General features: G+C 44.2%; 1 protein-coding gene across 3 annotated transcripts in view; it reads left to right on the forward strand.

Moving 5' to 3' along the window:
* Nucleotides 1-8835, forward strand: part of LOC144721016 (mitogen-activated protein kinase kinase kinase 2-like) — a 33477-nt gene extending 24642 nt beyond the window's left edge. For all 3 annotated transcript variants that reach the window (XM_078598296.1, XM_078598295.1, XM_078598297.1), the window contains exons 15-17: nt 479-608; nt 2463-2640; nt 3916-8835. In XM_078598296.1, coding sequence (XP_078454422.1) covers nt 479-608; nt 2463-2640; nt 3916-4141 — 534 coding nt within the window. In that variant the 3' untranslated portion in view covers nt 4142-8835. The remainder of the gene's footprint in view (nt 1-478; nt 609-2462; nt 2641-3915) is intronic.
* The last annotated feature ends 9332 nt before the right edge of the window (nt 8836-18167 follow it).

The raw sequence follows: 18167 nt of genomic DNA on the forward strand, positions 1-18167 counted from the left end.
TTGATTTGGAAGCATGCTGTGCTTCTTTCTTGTTAATGACATGTATTCTGAAATTAATCGTGAACGTTGATATTCACGGCGCACTTGTTTTTGTACAATTGTTGTTTGTTATTTTAAGATGGAATTTGTTATTTAACATCACCGTTATGTTTTGGTTGCTGGGCTGAGTTTTTTAAATACACTTATGGGTATAGTTTTCTGAAGTCCACATGTTCACATGAATGGAGTATGTTATGGCATGACATCTTTTTTTGTTTTAGCAGCTCAAGTGAAGCTTTCCATTGCCTTTGTAAAAAAAAACAATCTACTAGATGCACTCTGTACATCTTCCCCATGCAAGACAATGCACAGCACCTGTTTAGTGTCCCCTTTACATTCTAAACCTTTTGACAAATGGTCGTGCGTTACAAACGAATGGTAATTTTTTTTTACAGCAATTGATATTAGCATTACAAAAATTTCCTTCACCTCTGTGCAGGGTTCCATCAAGGACCAGCTGCGTGCGTACGGGGCACTGACGGAGAACGTGACGCGCAAGTACACGCGGCAGATCCTGGAGGGTGTCTCTTTCTTGCACGGCAACATGATTGTTCATCGTGACATTAAGGGTGAGTAAGGGTTGTGCATTTGCAAGCGTTTATATTGGGAGCCCTCCTCGGTCTTACGTTAAAGGCTCTAAAATTAGGTTTTGATGGATGGTGGGACTGCCCAGGGGCGGCACTGTGGCCTCTTTATCGCATGCAGTGCCTTTCGTTTGGTTTTTGCCATGTGTTGAATCTGTAAATGGGAATGACTTTCCTATGTTGCATCGGTGTTAATATTTTACCTAAATTAATGACGAAATTATTTGTCAACAAAGCGTTATTTTAAGTTTGGTCAACACTGACTGAGTGGTTGATTATTGTCAAACGTGAAAATGACTGCCAAAGACCCAAGCATGACTGACTATGACGAGACAAAATTATACAATCTAAATGAAGGAGGAGACCGTGAGTTAGGTAGCATATAAAGTATAAATTAAATGCACTTAATATGCAAGTGACAATTTTTTTATACCAAAGTGGTCAATGTCTGTGTATTTTTACATCCAAGAATATTATTGGCTTATGTAGTATGGATGTTGAAATCCTTGTAAGTTCAAGCTTAAGAGTTGTTATTTTTTCTTAAAATATGAAAGTACGTGACTTTACCGAAAGAACCAAGAATATGAATCTCTGCAGTCACGAAAGCTTTAAATCGAAAAGTACAGTCTATTTTCCGAAACTTAACTATCTTCATTATGCCTTTTTTGCTACCCCAGTATAACAAGTAGGTTAAACTTTGCATTTCTAACAATGATTGGTTTCAATATTGTCTGAAGTTAATGCCATGCCTATCATGAATTAGGATGAGGAAGAGTAGAATGATATACACTTGAGATATGAATTGAAAGGGGAAGTTAATCAGTTAATGAGAATAAAGTGCAATGTGATACATTGCACAGTGAAAGTATGCTTGAGCTAATGAAATAAATGTGTGAAAAATGAACTCTTAATAGTTGCACACATTAAATTATCTGGACTTTAAAGTTGATAATTCAAGGTCAGTGCCGTAAATTAAGTTAAGAGGGGACTACATTTTTAACTGCTTTAGTCGACAAAAGTAAGAGACTAAAACTCCAATAGGTCTTCGTCGGCTAGACTATGACTGAGGAATAATAAAAAAAAAGCTGTCAAAAATAAACACTGATTAGAATGGGCTGAATGAACTTTTACCGTTTGTGTCTGTCGCTTATCTGGTCTGCTGCTTGATCATAAAATGTCATGTGCAGCTCATGGTGGATTGCCAGGGGCCCGAGTGCACTTTTGCCTTGGTTTTATACTCAAATCTCTGACTGGTGATGGCTTCCCTTAGATAAATGAACCTTTATTTGTTTCGTGAGTCTGGTAATGAGTGAAATATAAGAGTCTAGGCACCGAATGCAAGCCGGTCGAGCTCTAAGGATGTAAGTCAAAGTAACAAGTACATGGTAGTAGTAGTAATACTTCAAGAATCATTTAGTTCCCATTTACCTTTGAAACATTTCCCTTCAAGGTTGTAATGCTGTTCAGCACATGCACCGTGAGGGTAGTCCGCCCTCATCTCTCTCAATGTAAATGCCTGCTGTTTTCTTAAATGTAACACCAGGGGGCAACAGAGCGCCGTAGAAATTGTACTTTGCATGGCGGCTGTCTTTGCGCTTCATTATAAGATTTCACATCCAGCACTCGAAACACTTTTCAAGCACTATTTATTACAAAGGAATAAACTGGAGAGTATATATATATATTTTTCACCAGTTGGTGAATTTAGCACATCGTATCGTGTGCATGCTGAGAGGGAGAATATTATCGACGAGCTCTTTGCACGTGGATGAGCCGCCTACGGAAGTGCTCTCGTCCCCTCATGCTCACGTGTGCGCACGTCTGTCCTGATCCGTGCAGGTGCCAACATCCTGCGCGACTCTACGGGCAACGTGAAGCTGGGAGACTTCGGCGCGAGCAAGCGACTGCAGACGATCTGCTCGCAGGGCACGGCAATGCGCTCAGTCACGGGGACGCCCTACTGGATGAGCCCTGAGGTCATCAATGGCGAGGGCTACGGCCGCAAGGCAGACATCTGGTGAGGCGCGCTCGTGAGCGCTTGCGTGTGTAAGGCACGAGATGTTAATTACCTCGCCTGGTATGTAGGAGGTCGTGCGTTCGATCCCGACCCTGACGCCTGCTGTATATTCGGAGTTTGCATGTTCTCTCTGTGGTCGGGTGGATTTTTCCTCCACATTTAGAAACGTGCTTTTATAGTATTTAGCTGCTATACACTTCTATGTGATACACCACTTCGTCGAGCTATCATTTGTGACCAGGTAGCTTCTAAAAAAGAGCTGTACAGCTCAGTGGGCCTTACCTGGTAAAATAAAAATTGTTTATAGTATTGGGTATATATCAAGCATGCTTCCAATAATTGAGATAAGTCCTCAATTCATATCGGTTCTTATACTGCCATTCGTGTGTACGCGTGCCTTCCGGTGTGATGACGTCATGGGTAGTGACGTCATGTCTCCTTGAGGTACTTAAGGGGGACCCCGTGACAAAAGCGGGGTCACTGGGTGAACGGTGGAAGAGTGAACCAGGGGTAGGGCTCGAGGAGTCTGGAGAGAAGCCGGCGGTAGCGATAGGAGTGGCTGCTCTCCTCGGTCGGTCGGTGTTGGCTGATCCCCCGATCCGACTCAGAGGAGAGAGCCTGGGCGCTAGCTGAGCTAAGGGACAGACAGAGTGAAGGTCCGGGTGAAGGACCTAGTGCAGGACCCCTACCCCTGGGGAAGAGTTACTTTAACCCTTAATAAGTAACCGGCGTAAGCCCTTACACGAAGATCTGCCTCAGAGTCGTCGTTTGCACCTCAACACGTGCATCGAATTGTGTGTGTAATTTGCGGTAATTTGTATATTTTGAATGCGAGTAGTTCCGGTGACCCCAGCAGTCGCTTAGATGCACTACATTCACCAAAATAGAAACACATATTCTTGAACCAAATTACTGTCCCTAATCGAAATAATTAATTGAATCAAAAGGTAACATTAATTACGGCCCTAACATTTACTATCTACTAGTAGAGAACCCGTGACACAAGTATATGGCAGGCCTTTGAAGTCGATACTGTATCCTGTAACAACAAATACGTCTGCTTTTATGCATAGGTGAATGTGAAAATTAAATGAAAAAAATAATGTTTTTTGTTAACCAAGGGAATTTTCAATGCTGAGACTGGTTTTATATTTAGTTGGGGTAGGAGCTGTTTATATTTGTTACCAGGATTGGTCGCAGCTCCAGCTCAGAACTCTCGACACGCTCTTGTTCATTGACAATGCGGTGGCTCCTTTGATTTTGTGCGCATGGCAGGAGCGTGGGCTGCACCGTGGTGGAGATGCTGACGGAGAAGCCACCGTGGGCAGAGTTCGAGGCCATGGCTGCCATATTCAAGATCGCCACTCAGCCCACAGACCCTCGGCTGCCCCTGCACGCATCGGAGCATGCGCGCGATCTTCTTCGCCGCATCTTCGTCGAGGCCAAGCTTCGTCCGTCAGCAGAGGATCTTTTGCGACATCCATTTGTCCACGTCCACTAAGCGGGGTGGTGGTTAAGCTGTGTGACGACGGGCGCTGGGACAGTAGTAGCAGCAGCAGCAGGAATTGCCGGTTCATCGAGTCCTCAAAATGACTTCAGCCTGAAAGGAACTCGCCTACGGTGCCATCATGTGCACCCACAACCATATTGAACATCATCATCAGCTCCTCAAGGGGCTGCTTGGGCTGACTTGTTCATTGGATACTTTTTTGACTCATCCCGGAAAGACGTTTTTTTAAAAATGTGCTACGATCCTCTTTGTAAGCCAAGGTCTACATTGCAAGCGGGAATTTAAGCTGAGTTTTCCTTCAAAGGAAGTAATCATCAGAAATGTGTACTGTGTTTTGGATCTGCCAAAGTTTATCACCATTAAGAAGACAGCCACCTCCTAAGATGTGCTGGATTTAAATTGTTAGTCCACAATGCAGTACATGTTGAACATTTTGTGTCAGTTTTCTATGGAATGTCTTCAGCGGGGTTTGAAGAATCGGGTGCAGTTACAAAACTGCACAATGTGATTCATGTGGTATTTGATTGTGCAACTCAAACAAAATGGTAAGCCGTCACGTTTCTAAACCGAGTCGATTGCCAGCTGTTGTCACGCAGCCTCTACGTAGGTGGCGCTGTGTGTCAAATCGTCTGTTTTCTTAAGTGTGATGTAATATATATGGCCTTTCAAGCCATAGAAAAATACTGTCAAGTGCCCTACCATATAGCCACAAGTCCCGTTTACTGCTACTTGATTGAAACTTGATTTAATTACGAAGCCGGCCAGTGGATCTGTTGTCCATTGCGTATGTGCCTGCGGTTGCTGTATCAGTTTTCTGAAACATTAGCTGGCACAAATATAATTGGCCACCACTCGACAGCACTCTGCCAGGGCTGGGGACAGCAGTGCCACCCCAAATGCTACCGGTATTTCTTGTGCACTTTCAAAAAGGCCTGTACTATTTAAAGAAAGATAATTGACGTTTTTTTTGCTGCTAATGATTAATTTGATATCCTTTTTGTAATAGGGTAATTAAAAAAAGTTGGCTTTTTTATTGTAAATTTCTGTTTTTACATTAAATAAGATGCTGGAGGCATTTTTTTGGTACAGAATATAATTGAGACCACTTGTACAAGAATATTTAATTACCAAAACAAGCAGTGCTTGAACCCAAAATATACATTTGTGTTACTTTTTCTTCTACAGGTTTGCATGCAAACCAAGGATGGCTTATTCGTGCTTGCAATTCGTATATACATTTCGTATATGTACCAATTGTGGCACTTTATTTCACAAGCTATTTTATACTGTCTTAGGAAGTGTTGTGTAAGTTAAGGTTGAGGACAAAAGCTTCTGCAGCTCGCACTGGGAGTATAAACCAACAGAGAGGTGGCCGTGGGATGTTGGCGAATGGCATAAGTGGCGTTTGGTATCGTGGAGTATTGGAATGAAAACCCAAGAAACACTTGAAGCTCTAGCAAGCCGATTGAACTCTTCACCAGGTGGTGAAGTGTCGCTCTGCACCACCGATGGATAAACCAATCACAGGGCATGCAGATAGCTTGTGTGCAAACGTCTCGTGTTGTAACTTTTTTTTGTATATGTGATCAAACGTGACCTGGTTATTTCTGGTCTTGTACAAAGTGCCCCACTGACCTTTAACTCAGTGCTCGTGCTCTGTCTGAGGCTGGTTATTTAAAAAAAAATCTTATCTGCAGTCAAGGCCGGTGCCTTGCCCATCAAACATTTATTTTTGCTGAGGAACGTTCTAACGGATAAGATCATTACCGCTTTTCGAACTCTCAAAGCCAAATGGCGTGATCATGAAAAGGTTTTCGGTATTGGTCAACATCAAAATGAAAGTGCTGCTTTGCATTTATTGAACGTTATGCAACATCGGTATAAGAGCAAAACGTGATATGCAAACGGGGCTTCAGGTGAATTAAGCAATTTATTTTAATAAATATCGAGGGACCAAGTTATTGAGTGGCAGATACTCATGTAACCTTTGAACGAGGTCAGTATGCATTTGTATCCAGGTTGTCTGTGAATTTCATCCAATATATGAACAATTACAATATTCATTTACAATGACAATATTAATATATTGTCACAATATTCATATATTGTCATTGTTGCCAACTAGCACCCACAACTATTTTTTGCATTCTTGCCATAGCTTCATCTCTTGAGTGCTGTACACAACCAAGTGTGCCACATACATTTACTTCAGTTTTGTAATTTTCTTCTGTTAAAACTTGACTTGCACTGAAGCCCTGGGTGTACCGAGTGATGATGTTCATTTCTGCAGGCAGATTCTCATATTTTCTCTTGATGCATCCAATCTGCATGCAGTGCTCCGAGGACAGCCTCTCATATAACAAAGGTGGAATCCATTTAAATAACGTAAAGCACAATTAAAACAAACCTTGGAACGTGCTCTCTCCTTAGCACAAGGTACAGAGTGATGTTTGTGGTACGACCATGTCGAAATGCATTATGTTCATTCCTTTTCATATACAGTGCTCTGAAAGGAAAACATTAAACCGTATGCAGTTGTTTTGATTCATTGACTAAGGCTGTCTGCAAATTGGTGCTCACCTGGGGCTAAACATTTCCCCATGACTTGACTGAGAATTTGTATCTCTCGTCTGCATTTTTTAATGAGAATAATGCTAATTCCTTCCAAAGATAAAGAATTGAGATTTTGAGCTGAGATTTTTTTTTTAAACGCACTTCAGCCCTTCCGTTCTTTACATTTGATGTGTGTATTGTTTTTGTTATCCCTACAGGTGGGATAGGGAAAGGGTGAGATGGCAGGTAAACAGTGCCTTCTGCTGCAGCCTTGCCTTACATTCCAACCGTGGCTGCAAGAAACGTTAATTGCATTGTAACCTGACGAATCACAAGCAGGTGTCAACTGCACATTTCCTCTCGTGACAGTGCCTCCTTAAAGGTGCCCACGTGTTGTTTCTCTGGTGATCTGGGCTTTATTTGTATACCATTGTATTTATGATGCTAAATTGATCATTATGCCTGCAGTGCAGTCAGTAGCTCGGCTATGTTGTGTTTAGGGCTGGCTCTTCCCATCTCTCTAGAAGGAGCTTTGTCCTTTCGGCGCAGTCGTTGCTCAATAGAAGAATACTCATTGAGCCACGCTCTACTCAAACCATGTTTGTGTGCCCGTAAATACGTGTGTTTATATGAGACTGGATTTAAAAAAATGTAATATATTTTATAGACTTAAAAATATATATAATGAAATCAACCCCTTGGTATTGTAAGTATTAAAACAGATTATAAATAATATTCTTTGGGTCTTTCGGTAAAGCCACGTAGATAGAAAAATAATAAAATTATCACGACGTTTCGATCACAACGCAAGCAATCGTCATCGGGTGAAAAAATATAGCGAGAGAACGGCCGAGGCAGGAGAAAAAAAAAGATTCTAAATTATAGGACACCACATTGTAAATGTTATGCACCGGGAGTTTATTTTGCATTTCTGCATAGGATTGCACTGCAGCACTTGATGAGCGGCCTTGTAGAAAAAAATCTTGGGATTCAATTCTATCAATAGGGGATATAAGCAAGCAAAACCTTAGTAATCAGCTGAGCAGTCGGCGATGGGTTTGGAAGTTGATGCTAAATATGATTTATTCAAAAGTCTTCATTCACTGTGCACCGTTTTTACACCCCGATGGTTAATTTTTCAACGTTTATTAATGTCTGTCGTCTATAAAGTGAGCTTCGGGAAATACATTTTAGCATTGTGCATATTGTTTTAAGATTCAGTGGACATTCCTGAGACTCGCAGATAACCTTTGTGATGCCTTGGTACAGTGCATGGGAGAGATTTTGGTTTGAGTTTGTGTGTGTTCTGTGAGAGGTACCGGGTGGTGGTGGCTTCGGAATATCCAATTTACAATACCAAAAATAAACTGTCCGTACAACATGTGCTCAAAACAACTGATCAATGACAAAATATGCCTAAAGTGACAAAGGGGAGTGGAGTATTTTTCTTAAATGAACAATTGGAGCTGAAATGGAGCACATGGTACTCTAACGAGACAATTACGAACCAGTGACACACTGGGTCACAGCTTGCAACAAATGTTCGTGCCAGTGAACACACTGTGCGATCGGTGGGGTGAGGGATGGGGTAAAGTGTATTGGTACAATTCATCTTTAAAGCCCTTGCCAACCATATCTATTGCTCCCTAGCCCATGTGCCACATGCCCACAGCTATACAGCAACGACTTGCCAACTTAAACTGTCATAAGGCATTCAGTCTCGCCTACTTGGCTATGGATACTCGGCATGTCCACTGAATTGGAAATCGTTTGACCATTGAATAAAATGTTATCTGTAGCAGAGGGCTCCCAAATCCACAATGCACTGACTGGTTTTTTTAAAAATATAACTTGCATATCTTCCTCGAAGTAGATTTTGCTAAGGCGCGCATATTGATTTTTCTGTTATATCAAAATAGTGTATCTATGACACATTTGGGGGTATGTTTCTGTTGCATACTTTATTGTCTTGGGGGGGGGGGGGGTGGATGTCGGTTCTGCATTTGACATTAACCTATGCAGCCAACTGCATTACATGCGAGTCATTGTTGAAACAATGCATCAGCAGGTTTATCCCGGATGTTTGTAGCCAAGTGTTAATAAAAATTCTGGCAGGACGGCCTTTATGGAAAGTTTATTCCTGATGAATTTTTAACATGCTTTGTGGTCGCAAATCCCATTATGCAATGAACACATGGTTGCAAACGTTCCCGGTTTAATTTTCAAGCTACGTCCCCGATACAAAATGTTCTTGAAAGTGATTTTTTTAATCAGGGCTCATTCAAAAGGTGGCGGTTGCCCAGAAGGTCATTGTGTACAGACATTGTTTTGATAATTTCGAGAGAGAAAGAAACATTAAAATGCATTTTGTCTTAGTGAATCCTGCATATCCTGTTTAAGTAACTTTAACCATGTTTTGAACCGACACATTAGCAAGCCTCCTGGCTCCTAGACTCTGAATTATATTTATTCAGAAAAGCCTCGTGTAACAAGAATAGTTAATGAATATCTTCAATTGAGATGTTCGGTCTATCGTGTATTTAACTAGTTTTTTGCACGTCGGATAAAACCAAATTTCCCAGATAAAATTTGCACACGAGGGGATTACGCTCAAAGGTCCACACAGATGGATTCATAAGCAGACTTGCCGTGGCTGCCAACTTTTGGTTGCCTCAAAACCCATGAACTTTTGGGAGTTTACTAAGTCTCTGCGTTGGCCCACTTGACCTTTCTTCGAAAGCACTGGTTCACGTGCGTATATGCCACCTAGCGATAATGTTTATCTCCAAATGAAATCATCTTAAACGTGTGTTCAGTGGAGTTCGCTCTCCTGCTTCGTGGCACCTTGCTTGAAGGATCACAATCCGGAGCTGGAATTACTTCACAAAGAGTTGGCCATGCAGCGTGCTGACGAACAACCAGACCTCGTGAGAAAGAGTCTCGCCAATTTCGGTGCGGTGCGAAAGAAGTTCGACATCGCGCGTACAACCTCAACGAGGTTTTTTTTCCCCCATCCTTTCGCGAATGCGACTACCACTTGGTGGGAAAAGCACAGTCGACGTGACGTATTTGACGGCATTCCCAGTAACGTCACACCTTTAAGATCGTTTTGAAGTAAATCTGTTTTTAATTCATGATATTTTATTTTTTTACTAATAGAAATCACCAGCACATTTATATTGAAAGCATATTAATGGAAGAACGATCTTGCCAAGCCAATGAAAACACATTTTGTGTTTATTGACATTGGGTGCAAAGAAGATAGCCGAGTGTGTGTCGAAGCGAGTCTTCGACACTTCACGTGGCCTCAAAGTGCACCTTGCCTGGCACAGGCGCCGTGGTGACGTCACCTTCAATGAGTGGTGAATAGCGGCTATTGGATATTATTGGTGTGTGTGGGGAGCAGTCGTGTAGTGGTTAGCGCCATTGCGTTCCGAACCCGCCGGCGAACCAAGTTCGATTCCAGCTGACGGCCAACACCAGTGACGATTATCTGAACCGGTCTTGGGCCTCCCCTAGGTCGACTCGGCCTCAAATGAGGATCTGGTGCGGTGAAAAAAAACATCGCCAATGCGGAAAAGGCCGGGCGTGGTGCTGGCCACCCACCCCCTCGTGTGCCGTGCCGGTCTTCATAGCTGCTACTCGCTAACAGAACTTGGTCCCAAAAGTTTAAAGGCAATACGGGAGGGATCTTTGTCTTGTGTGTGTGTGTGGGGGCATTTGTCTTTTTTTCTCTCGTTGATCGTGCAAGCGTCAGCGGATCGAGGGTCAAGAGATGTGCCAACCATGCGACTCGCCTGGGCATGTTGGTGGAGTCACGTCGTGTGCGCGTGTATAGTTTCAGCAGGCGCGCGCGCGCGCTACAAGTGCCGCTGGGGAACGTGTGCATGTTTGGTGTTTCGGTGTTCCGTTTCATAATCTGCCCTCGCACATCGGGGTTTGAAGGCCAGCACGCGGCAATGTCGAATTATGCAACGGTCCGATATAAGTGGCGGCGGTTTTGGTTAAAATGTCACAAAGAACCATAGCGTCCTGAGCATCTATATATATGCATTCCAACTTAATTAGATTTTCAGGATTTTGCGGTGGGATTTCAGTGCTAAAATTACTGACAAATATGAGTTTGATATAATTTATGCTTTTTAAAGGGGCATGCAAAATCAATTTCACCAGTATTGTATAGTTGGTGGTTATTCATATTTAGCATACACTTGTAAATTATAGCACGGGGTCAAAGATGGCACCGCTTGAGACCCTGGGTTCGAATCCAGGTAGCACCGATGAATAAAGTTGCGTCTCAAGTGTAATGAGTTTATGGATTCGGCACGGCCATTAATGACTGCACAGAAAAGCACCACAGGAACGTGCAATACAAACAGGATAGACCACAAAATAAAGACAAGTCGCAACTGTCATGCACCTTTCTGACCAATTGCATTCACACACAATCGGCATGTTCTGTTTACTAATTTGATGTGTCGGGTGGTGGCGGGTTTAACGACACATTTACACGATCTAACCCCCCCCAAAAGCTTGTATTATTACACTATATTTAGCCTCTTGAAGGTGGTGGTGAAGCTCACCGCGCTTTAACCCCGACCACCTGTGTTCGATTACCCGGCCACGGCTGACATCAGTTGCGAGCGTTATCTGAACCATTCCCGGGGAAGCATCCCTTCACCCAACCCACTGTCGGCCTTCATGGTGACGTTCGCTGAAATATTCCCCGGTGACTGACGTGGCGTGGGGAGTCCTTCATCCAGCAGTGGATTTACGAGGTGTCTGTGGACTTTAAAAACAAGTACACTTAGCTTACATTGCGTCATTAACGCGGCATAAATCAGAATAATAAGTGTATTGAGCTGTAACAGCCCTTTTTCAAGGGTGATTGCCAGCAGACAGACGCGGCTGCAAGTGCTAATATACTTATAAAATATTAAAACATGAAGTAAATAAAACCAAATGGCCTTAAAAAAATTACGAAAATTCGCATTTGTATTGTTTCGACCTCAATAATGTTTGTTTAAAAGGGTTACAGTGATGGCAGAGCGGTGATTCCCAGAGATAGACACCATGGTCGGTTCCAAAACTTTAAAGCAGCAGCAACATGAAACGGTTTTGAACCAAGTTGCGTACGAAATCTGGGAATCGTGAGCAAACAGAATCAGAATGTTTATACTGGAGGAATCCGATTAGCTATAAATCACTTTTTCAAAGATCCAGTAAGGGCGGGTAAGAACGTTATTACAACAATAAACAGTAAAAAAACAGTGCAAAGTACATGAAGGTAAACAAATAACCCAAACGCATACCAATAAAACTAAACCATCCCCATCATACCAGGCAAAGCCCACAGGTATTAACTTATTTTTCAGAAGCGACCTGGCCACAAATGATAGCTCGACAAAGTGGCCCATCATTTGGACATTTATAGCACCAAAATTAGCTAAATAATCTTCATGCATGTTTCTTTATGTGGAAGGAAACACCGAGGGGGGAAAAATCAGACACGTGTCGCAGATTTTTTTGGAGGGGGGGTGAGGGATTTTGTAACGGCACTAATAAATCCGATCGATAAAGTGGAGGGTCCGGGGGGGCCTGTGAGGCCATGTGGCCTTGTAGTCGTGTGGTCAGCGCCAAAGTGCACCGCAATTCAAACACTGTTGGGGCCACGTGCGCGCGTCCGTGGCGCTCGAGCCACAGTGGCACCACAGGTGCGGCGGGCGCATTGCCGACGGGTAAAACGCACGTGGGACACGGGGCGGCTTTGCGGTTGTGTCAACAGTTGGACTTCACGTGGCCCCCCCCCTTTCGCCCGTCTCCACCGCCGCCTAACACGCGCCACCTCACGGAGCGTCTGTTCGCAAAGAGGGACAATGACCGTTGGGGCAGTCCGGTGTTAAGTGTTATCAGAATCACTATGGGAACCTCATTTGCCAGTAAAAATATGATAATTGGTTCTTTACCCTTCTATCTGGCAACAAAACTGACACCTTTTTACAAGGAGTCATGTTTGCATAGACCGCAATACCTGCAGTCATAATACAAACAAAAGAACATAACTCTGATAATGTGCACTGTCCTTGAAGTTGATTGGTCCACACCCGAGACAGCTTTCCTTAGAGCCTAGTCTCACATGGGTTGGACCAGATGACGCCTTTTGGCCAGATGACGCCTTTTGGCGTCATCTGGTCCAACCCATGTGAGACTAGGCTCTAAGGAAAGCTGTCTCGGGTGTGGACCAATCAACTTCAAGGACAGTGCACATTATCAGAGTTATGTTCTTTTGTTTGTATTATGACTGCAGGTATTGCGGTCTATGCAAACATGACTCCTTGTAAAAAGGTGTCAGTTTTGTTGCCAGATAGAAGGGTAAAGAACCAATTATGTTATCAGAATGTTTAGACTGGAAGAAATCGGATGAGCTATAAAGTTCTTTTTCACATGTCCAGTTGCTGACGCCACTCCTGGCCGGAAGGCGATGCCTTTTATAGAGGCACCTCGAGCCAACCTCTTCCATTTTGACCGAATGTTCTTGGAAAAGGTTAGAGCCACCCACACTTTACCCCACCAAACGCGACCCCGCCGGTCGACATGAACCCTGGCCTTTCCCATTTGTCCTGTTGGGCGAGGAGAGGCGGGCGAATTTGAGGAAACTCGCCCATCGATTCAACTGCCGCGCCAGGAGATGGAATGAAACCCGGGAGCTCTGGATCGCAAGTTTATCGCGCGAACTGCCGAGCGCTTTACGGCAGCTGCTCGTGTTTAAAGCGCATTCCTTTCTTCGGCGATTCGAGTCGATTGACTCAGTCCAGTAGCCGATAACTGTTTAAAAAAATGTGTACAACGTTAACATCACACACTGAGGGTAATCGTGCACATTGCACAGCCCTTTAGTCAATCCACTGCCCGATAAGGGCCTCGCCACGCCGTGCGGTCATGACCCCACTTTGCCACGCTTGTCCGTGTGGGTTGGTGAAGGCGGGGAGCGTCGGTGTTGGGGCATCATAGGACGGTACAATAGGCTTTGCTGCGCCTGCCCTATGCTGACAACGTCGCCCCACAGTGGCTTGCACCACAGGTGAATGCGTGGTCACCCACTCAAGCACGATCCGGGCTCAATAGTGCCTAGTTTTAGATATGAGTTGGGCGCATTTCGAATGATTTGGTGATAGGCAATTATGAAAGCAATGTATTCAGGATAGTATCAATGAATCTGAAGGCTATTTTTCAGGTGGTTTCTGCAATGACCGGGATATTTGCCCAGTTGGTTACTGAATATATCCATAATGTACACGAAGGAGATATTCTATGGATGGGTCCCAGATTTTCCAAAAATGAATCTGTTTAATCTGAACATTGAGTTCAGATACAAATTTCAGGCGATCGAAATATTATGTTCAGATCAATCTAAAAGCGTGACGTCACATGTTTTATGATGTCACTTCCATGTTTTTCTCACCAAAATTGATGTCACTTGGCACTGAGTGGCATAACCGATGCTAGAACCCGGGGCATTCAGAAATTAGTACGCAACGATAATGATGCCAAAATCTGATAAAGATCTGAAATTGTCCTTTGAAATCGGGAATGTTTTAATCAGAACCTCGTGCCCAATACAGATGAGTTAAATACACATTGAGCCAATGCGCATTCGGTGTACGGGATTTTGGTTTCGTCGTTTCGGTGGCAACAATGGCTGGTGCGCGCGTGTGGTTTTATTAAAACAAAACAGGGGGAATGTGGCAAAGCAGACGCAGATGTGAGAGGGGTATATAGTTTTACTGAAAAGTCATGGGTGGGTTTTTTTTTTGGCAAACGATGATGGACGTACGCACAAGTGCGTACGTCCATAATGGTGTCCGTCGATGGAGACATAAAAAAAACTAATTTACACGTCAAAATAATAGTTGACCAGCCCGTTGTCAATCCATTGCAGGATAAAAGACCGCCCCACCGTGGCCTGGTCATGAGGCTTCATTTGACAATGCTTCCCAATGCTGGTTAGTGCAGGTTCGTGAAGGGACGGGCACCCAGGAAGCGGTTCGGATATCATTCACCGCTGATGTTAAAATGTGGACCGAGGTCGAGCTCGGGCGAGTGTGGTAACCACTGTGCCACTGGCCCAAAAAGTTTGCATGTGTGCACGTTTAACTTATTTCACAGCGTACGTAGCCAACCGTGCTATTCGGAGGTGCAGGTGAAGGACATCAAACTTAACAACAACCAAAAATCAGTTCGAAAGAAATGAGTTTTCAATCTAAAGTTAAAATTGCGTATCTCCAGTGACTTTTTTTATGTTGGAAAGAGAACGTTCCAGACGGCTGCAGAACCACATCTGAAAGCGTGCGATGCACTCGATGGTTAACCACAAGCCGTTGCAAGGATGACCGGAGTTTGCATGGTGGTTTATGCTCCTTGAGATCAGCAAGGAATTGTGGTTCATTTGTGGCAATAACTTCGTGTGTAATGAGTACAACCTTATAATGTATTCGTTCGGCCATCGGAAGCCAATGCAGCTTTGCGAGCACTGGACGAATATGGTCTCATCTTGCAGTATCTATCACGAAATGTGCCAAAGAATGTTGTACACGCTACAGCTTGGTAATGTTTTTTTGCCAGATGTGCCGTAGAGTAGTGAGCTGCAATAATAGAGCCTTGTCGATACTATGCTACTATGCTACATCTCACGACTCAATAGTGGTCGAATGTGTCGTAGAGCCCTGATATGACAGTTGCAGTACCTGACTAGATTTTTGCACGTGGTGATCAAAGAAAGTATTCTGGTCGACTTCACTCCGGTGGACAATTGTGTACCATCGGCAAATTGATGGAACTTGATGTCACGCGATGAGATGACATCGTCGATCGGAGAGACGCACGTTGAAAAATTGGAGGGGGCCCAAGGACCGACCCCTGTGGTCCACCAACTCGGCACGGCACAGGCAATGACTGTTCATTATCCAGCTCGACCACGTAGGTATGACTCGATCCACCCAAATTCTGTACCAGTAGCTGCTCGATAAGTATCTCGCGGTCGACGGTGTCAAAGGCGGCTGAGAGATTGAGGCCAACCGACGCTGCGGCGCACCGATCATCCGTGATCTTGTAGGGGTCATCCGCGATCTTGTAGGGGTCATCCGTGATCTTGTATGGGTCATCCGTGATCTTTAGTAGAGCTGCCTCAGTGCTGTGGAACTTCCCGGCACACCGACTGCAATGGGTTGAATCTGCCCGCCGCAGCGACCTGGGGAAGTAATAGCTGCACACAAAGGTCCCTCAATAACCTTTGGAATCGTACTCAGGTTTGAGATCGGGCGATAGTTTGCGAGGTCACTATGGCTCTTTTCAGGAGCGGTGTTGCCTGCGCTAATTTGGACCGGTCTGGGAAGCAGCCCTCGCTCAACGAAAGATTTGCCAGATGAATAATCAGCGGCGCGGCCACGTCCGAGCATGATTTGAGAAACGACGGTGTGGATATCGTCGAGTGGCGGTGCCTTATTTGGCAGCCGTGCGATGAACGTCGACACCTCTGCCATAAACGTCGGTGCCAGGGTCTCGAGTTTTGCATTGGTTCCAAGTTTATGGAACTCAGATGGCAGGCAGGGAGAATGCGTCACCTTCAAGTGGTGTTCACGGCCCCAATAATTATCTGCTTCCTTCCACGATCTAAGAAAAAAATTGAGACTCCAGGGTACATGTGTGTGATGTGTGTGATTGTAGAGATATTCTGTCCAGCTGTTGATCGAAAACGCTTCTGCTTTTTTTAAGGCATTAGCACATACATTTCTTATCGATACCACCCGTGGTGGCAAATGCTAACACCAATAGTTTGTGAAACCTTTATCCGTAATCACAAACACACTCTGATAGCAAGGGCACAGTGGTAGCTTATTATGAGAATATGGTTGCTCATATCTTTTTGGAAAGAAAAAGAAAACCCGAATGTGTACATAAAATAGTCGATAGACACGTGGTAGCCACTGCCCATGGTGCACACACCCAGAGCATTTGTCACCCCAGGTGGGACCTACCAACCCGTTTGTCCCATCAGCTGTGTCACATGCGAAAGATCCAAGTCAAATTTCGATTTCAATCTTTCGTGACTGCAGGGATTCATATTCTTGGTTCTTTCGGTAAAGTCACGTAGAAGGGAAATAATAAAATAATACAAATTACATATTATAAAAATTCTCACGACGTTTCGGCCACAACGCTAGCAGTGTTCATTAGGACGCTGTCTTTCCGACAGCTCTGTTCTTCACCTGAGGACGGCTGCTTGCGTTGTGGCCGAAACGTCGTTAGAATTCTTATTATGTTTTATTTTTATTATTTGATTAGATCCAAGTCAGGTCAGCTGAGCACGTGTTTGCCTATAGAGTTACCATTTGAAGCAAAAAGTGCTACCTGTAAGGAAGGCCTATTGAACCATGGCATCTCAAACTTCAGCCCTCACCATCCGAACCATAGTTCCTGGTCAATAATCAGAACAGAAGAATCGGAATCAGAGTATGTATTTATACCCGAGGAATCCGATGAGCTGTAAAGCTATTTTTCACAGATGTCCAGTCGGGGCGGGTAAGAAAGTTACGACAACAAACAGTACAGAAACACGTTAGGAGTGTAAAGTATAAGAAAAGTAAAAAAAACATCACTCAAACACTTACAAATAAAACTAAACCATCCCCATCCGACCAGTCAAAGCCCACCTATACAACACGTGATGTGCAACGACCGTTGTTGAAATCGGGGAAACTCAGCAAGTGTGGAGAGAAAAGCCAGTCGTCGTGATGTGTGGACCTGAGTTTTGGAATGCAACTGTGATGGGAATGGGCTTATAATGACGCCCATTACATATGGGTCAGCTTTCTGGTTCTGCGACAGATGGCTCATTTTTTTTATTTAAAGCTTTCGTGACTGCAGGGATTCATCTTCTTGGTTCTTTCGGTAAAGTCACGTAGAAGGGAAATAATAAAATAATAATAAAACATAATAAAATAATTCTCACGACGTTTCGGCCACAACGCAAGCAGCCGTCCTCAGGTGAAGAACAGGTCTGTCGGAAAGACAGCGTCTGAATGAACACCACCAGGCTTGGCAGCGTATATTTAAGCTGGGTTGGAGGGGGAAGAGCGCCTTTACAAAGGAATTTGCATATCATGAGGAATTTAGCATGGCTCATTCTCTGCTGCTGCTGCCCCTCCACAATCTGAAACGAACTTCCCCCAGGCGTCTGTGCTGCCGGCTCCTCTGCCCCCCCGCCCCCCCCCCATCCCAAGTCCAAGCCCTTCGTTGTTTCACTAAATAAAAATTGTGCAATGGTATTGTCAGTGGCTAACTTTCGCGATGAAGGATGTCACGGCGGGGGGGGGGTTACGCATAGTTCCACCTGACGGGTGCATTCTCGTGACGTTGATCGAAGGTGATGAGGATTGTTAGATCCACGGAGCCCTTTTGGCAGTGT

This window comes from Lampetra planeri, chromosome 10 (genome assembly GCF_965212315.1).
Source record: "Lampetra planeri chromosome 10, kcLamPlan1.2.h2, whole genome shotgun sequence".
Classification (NCBI taxonomy): domain Eukaryota; kingdom Metazoa; phylum Chordata; class Hyperoartia; order Petromyzontiformes; family Petromyzontidae; genus Lampetra; species Lampetra planeri.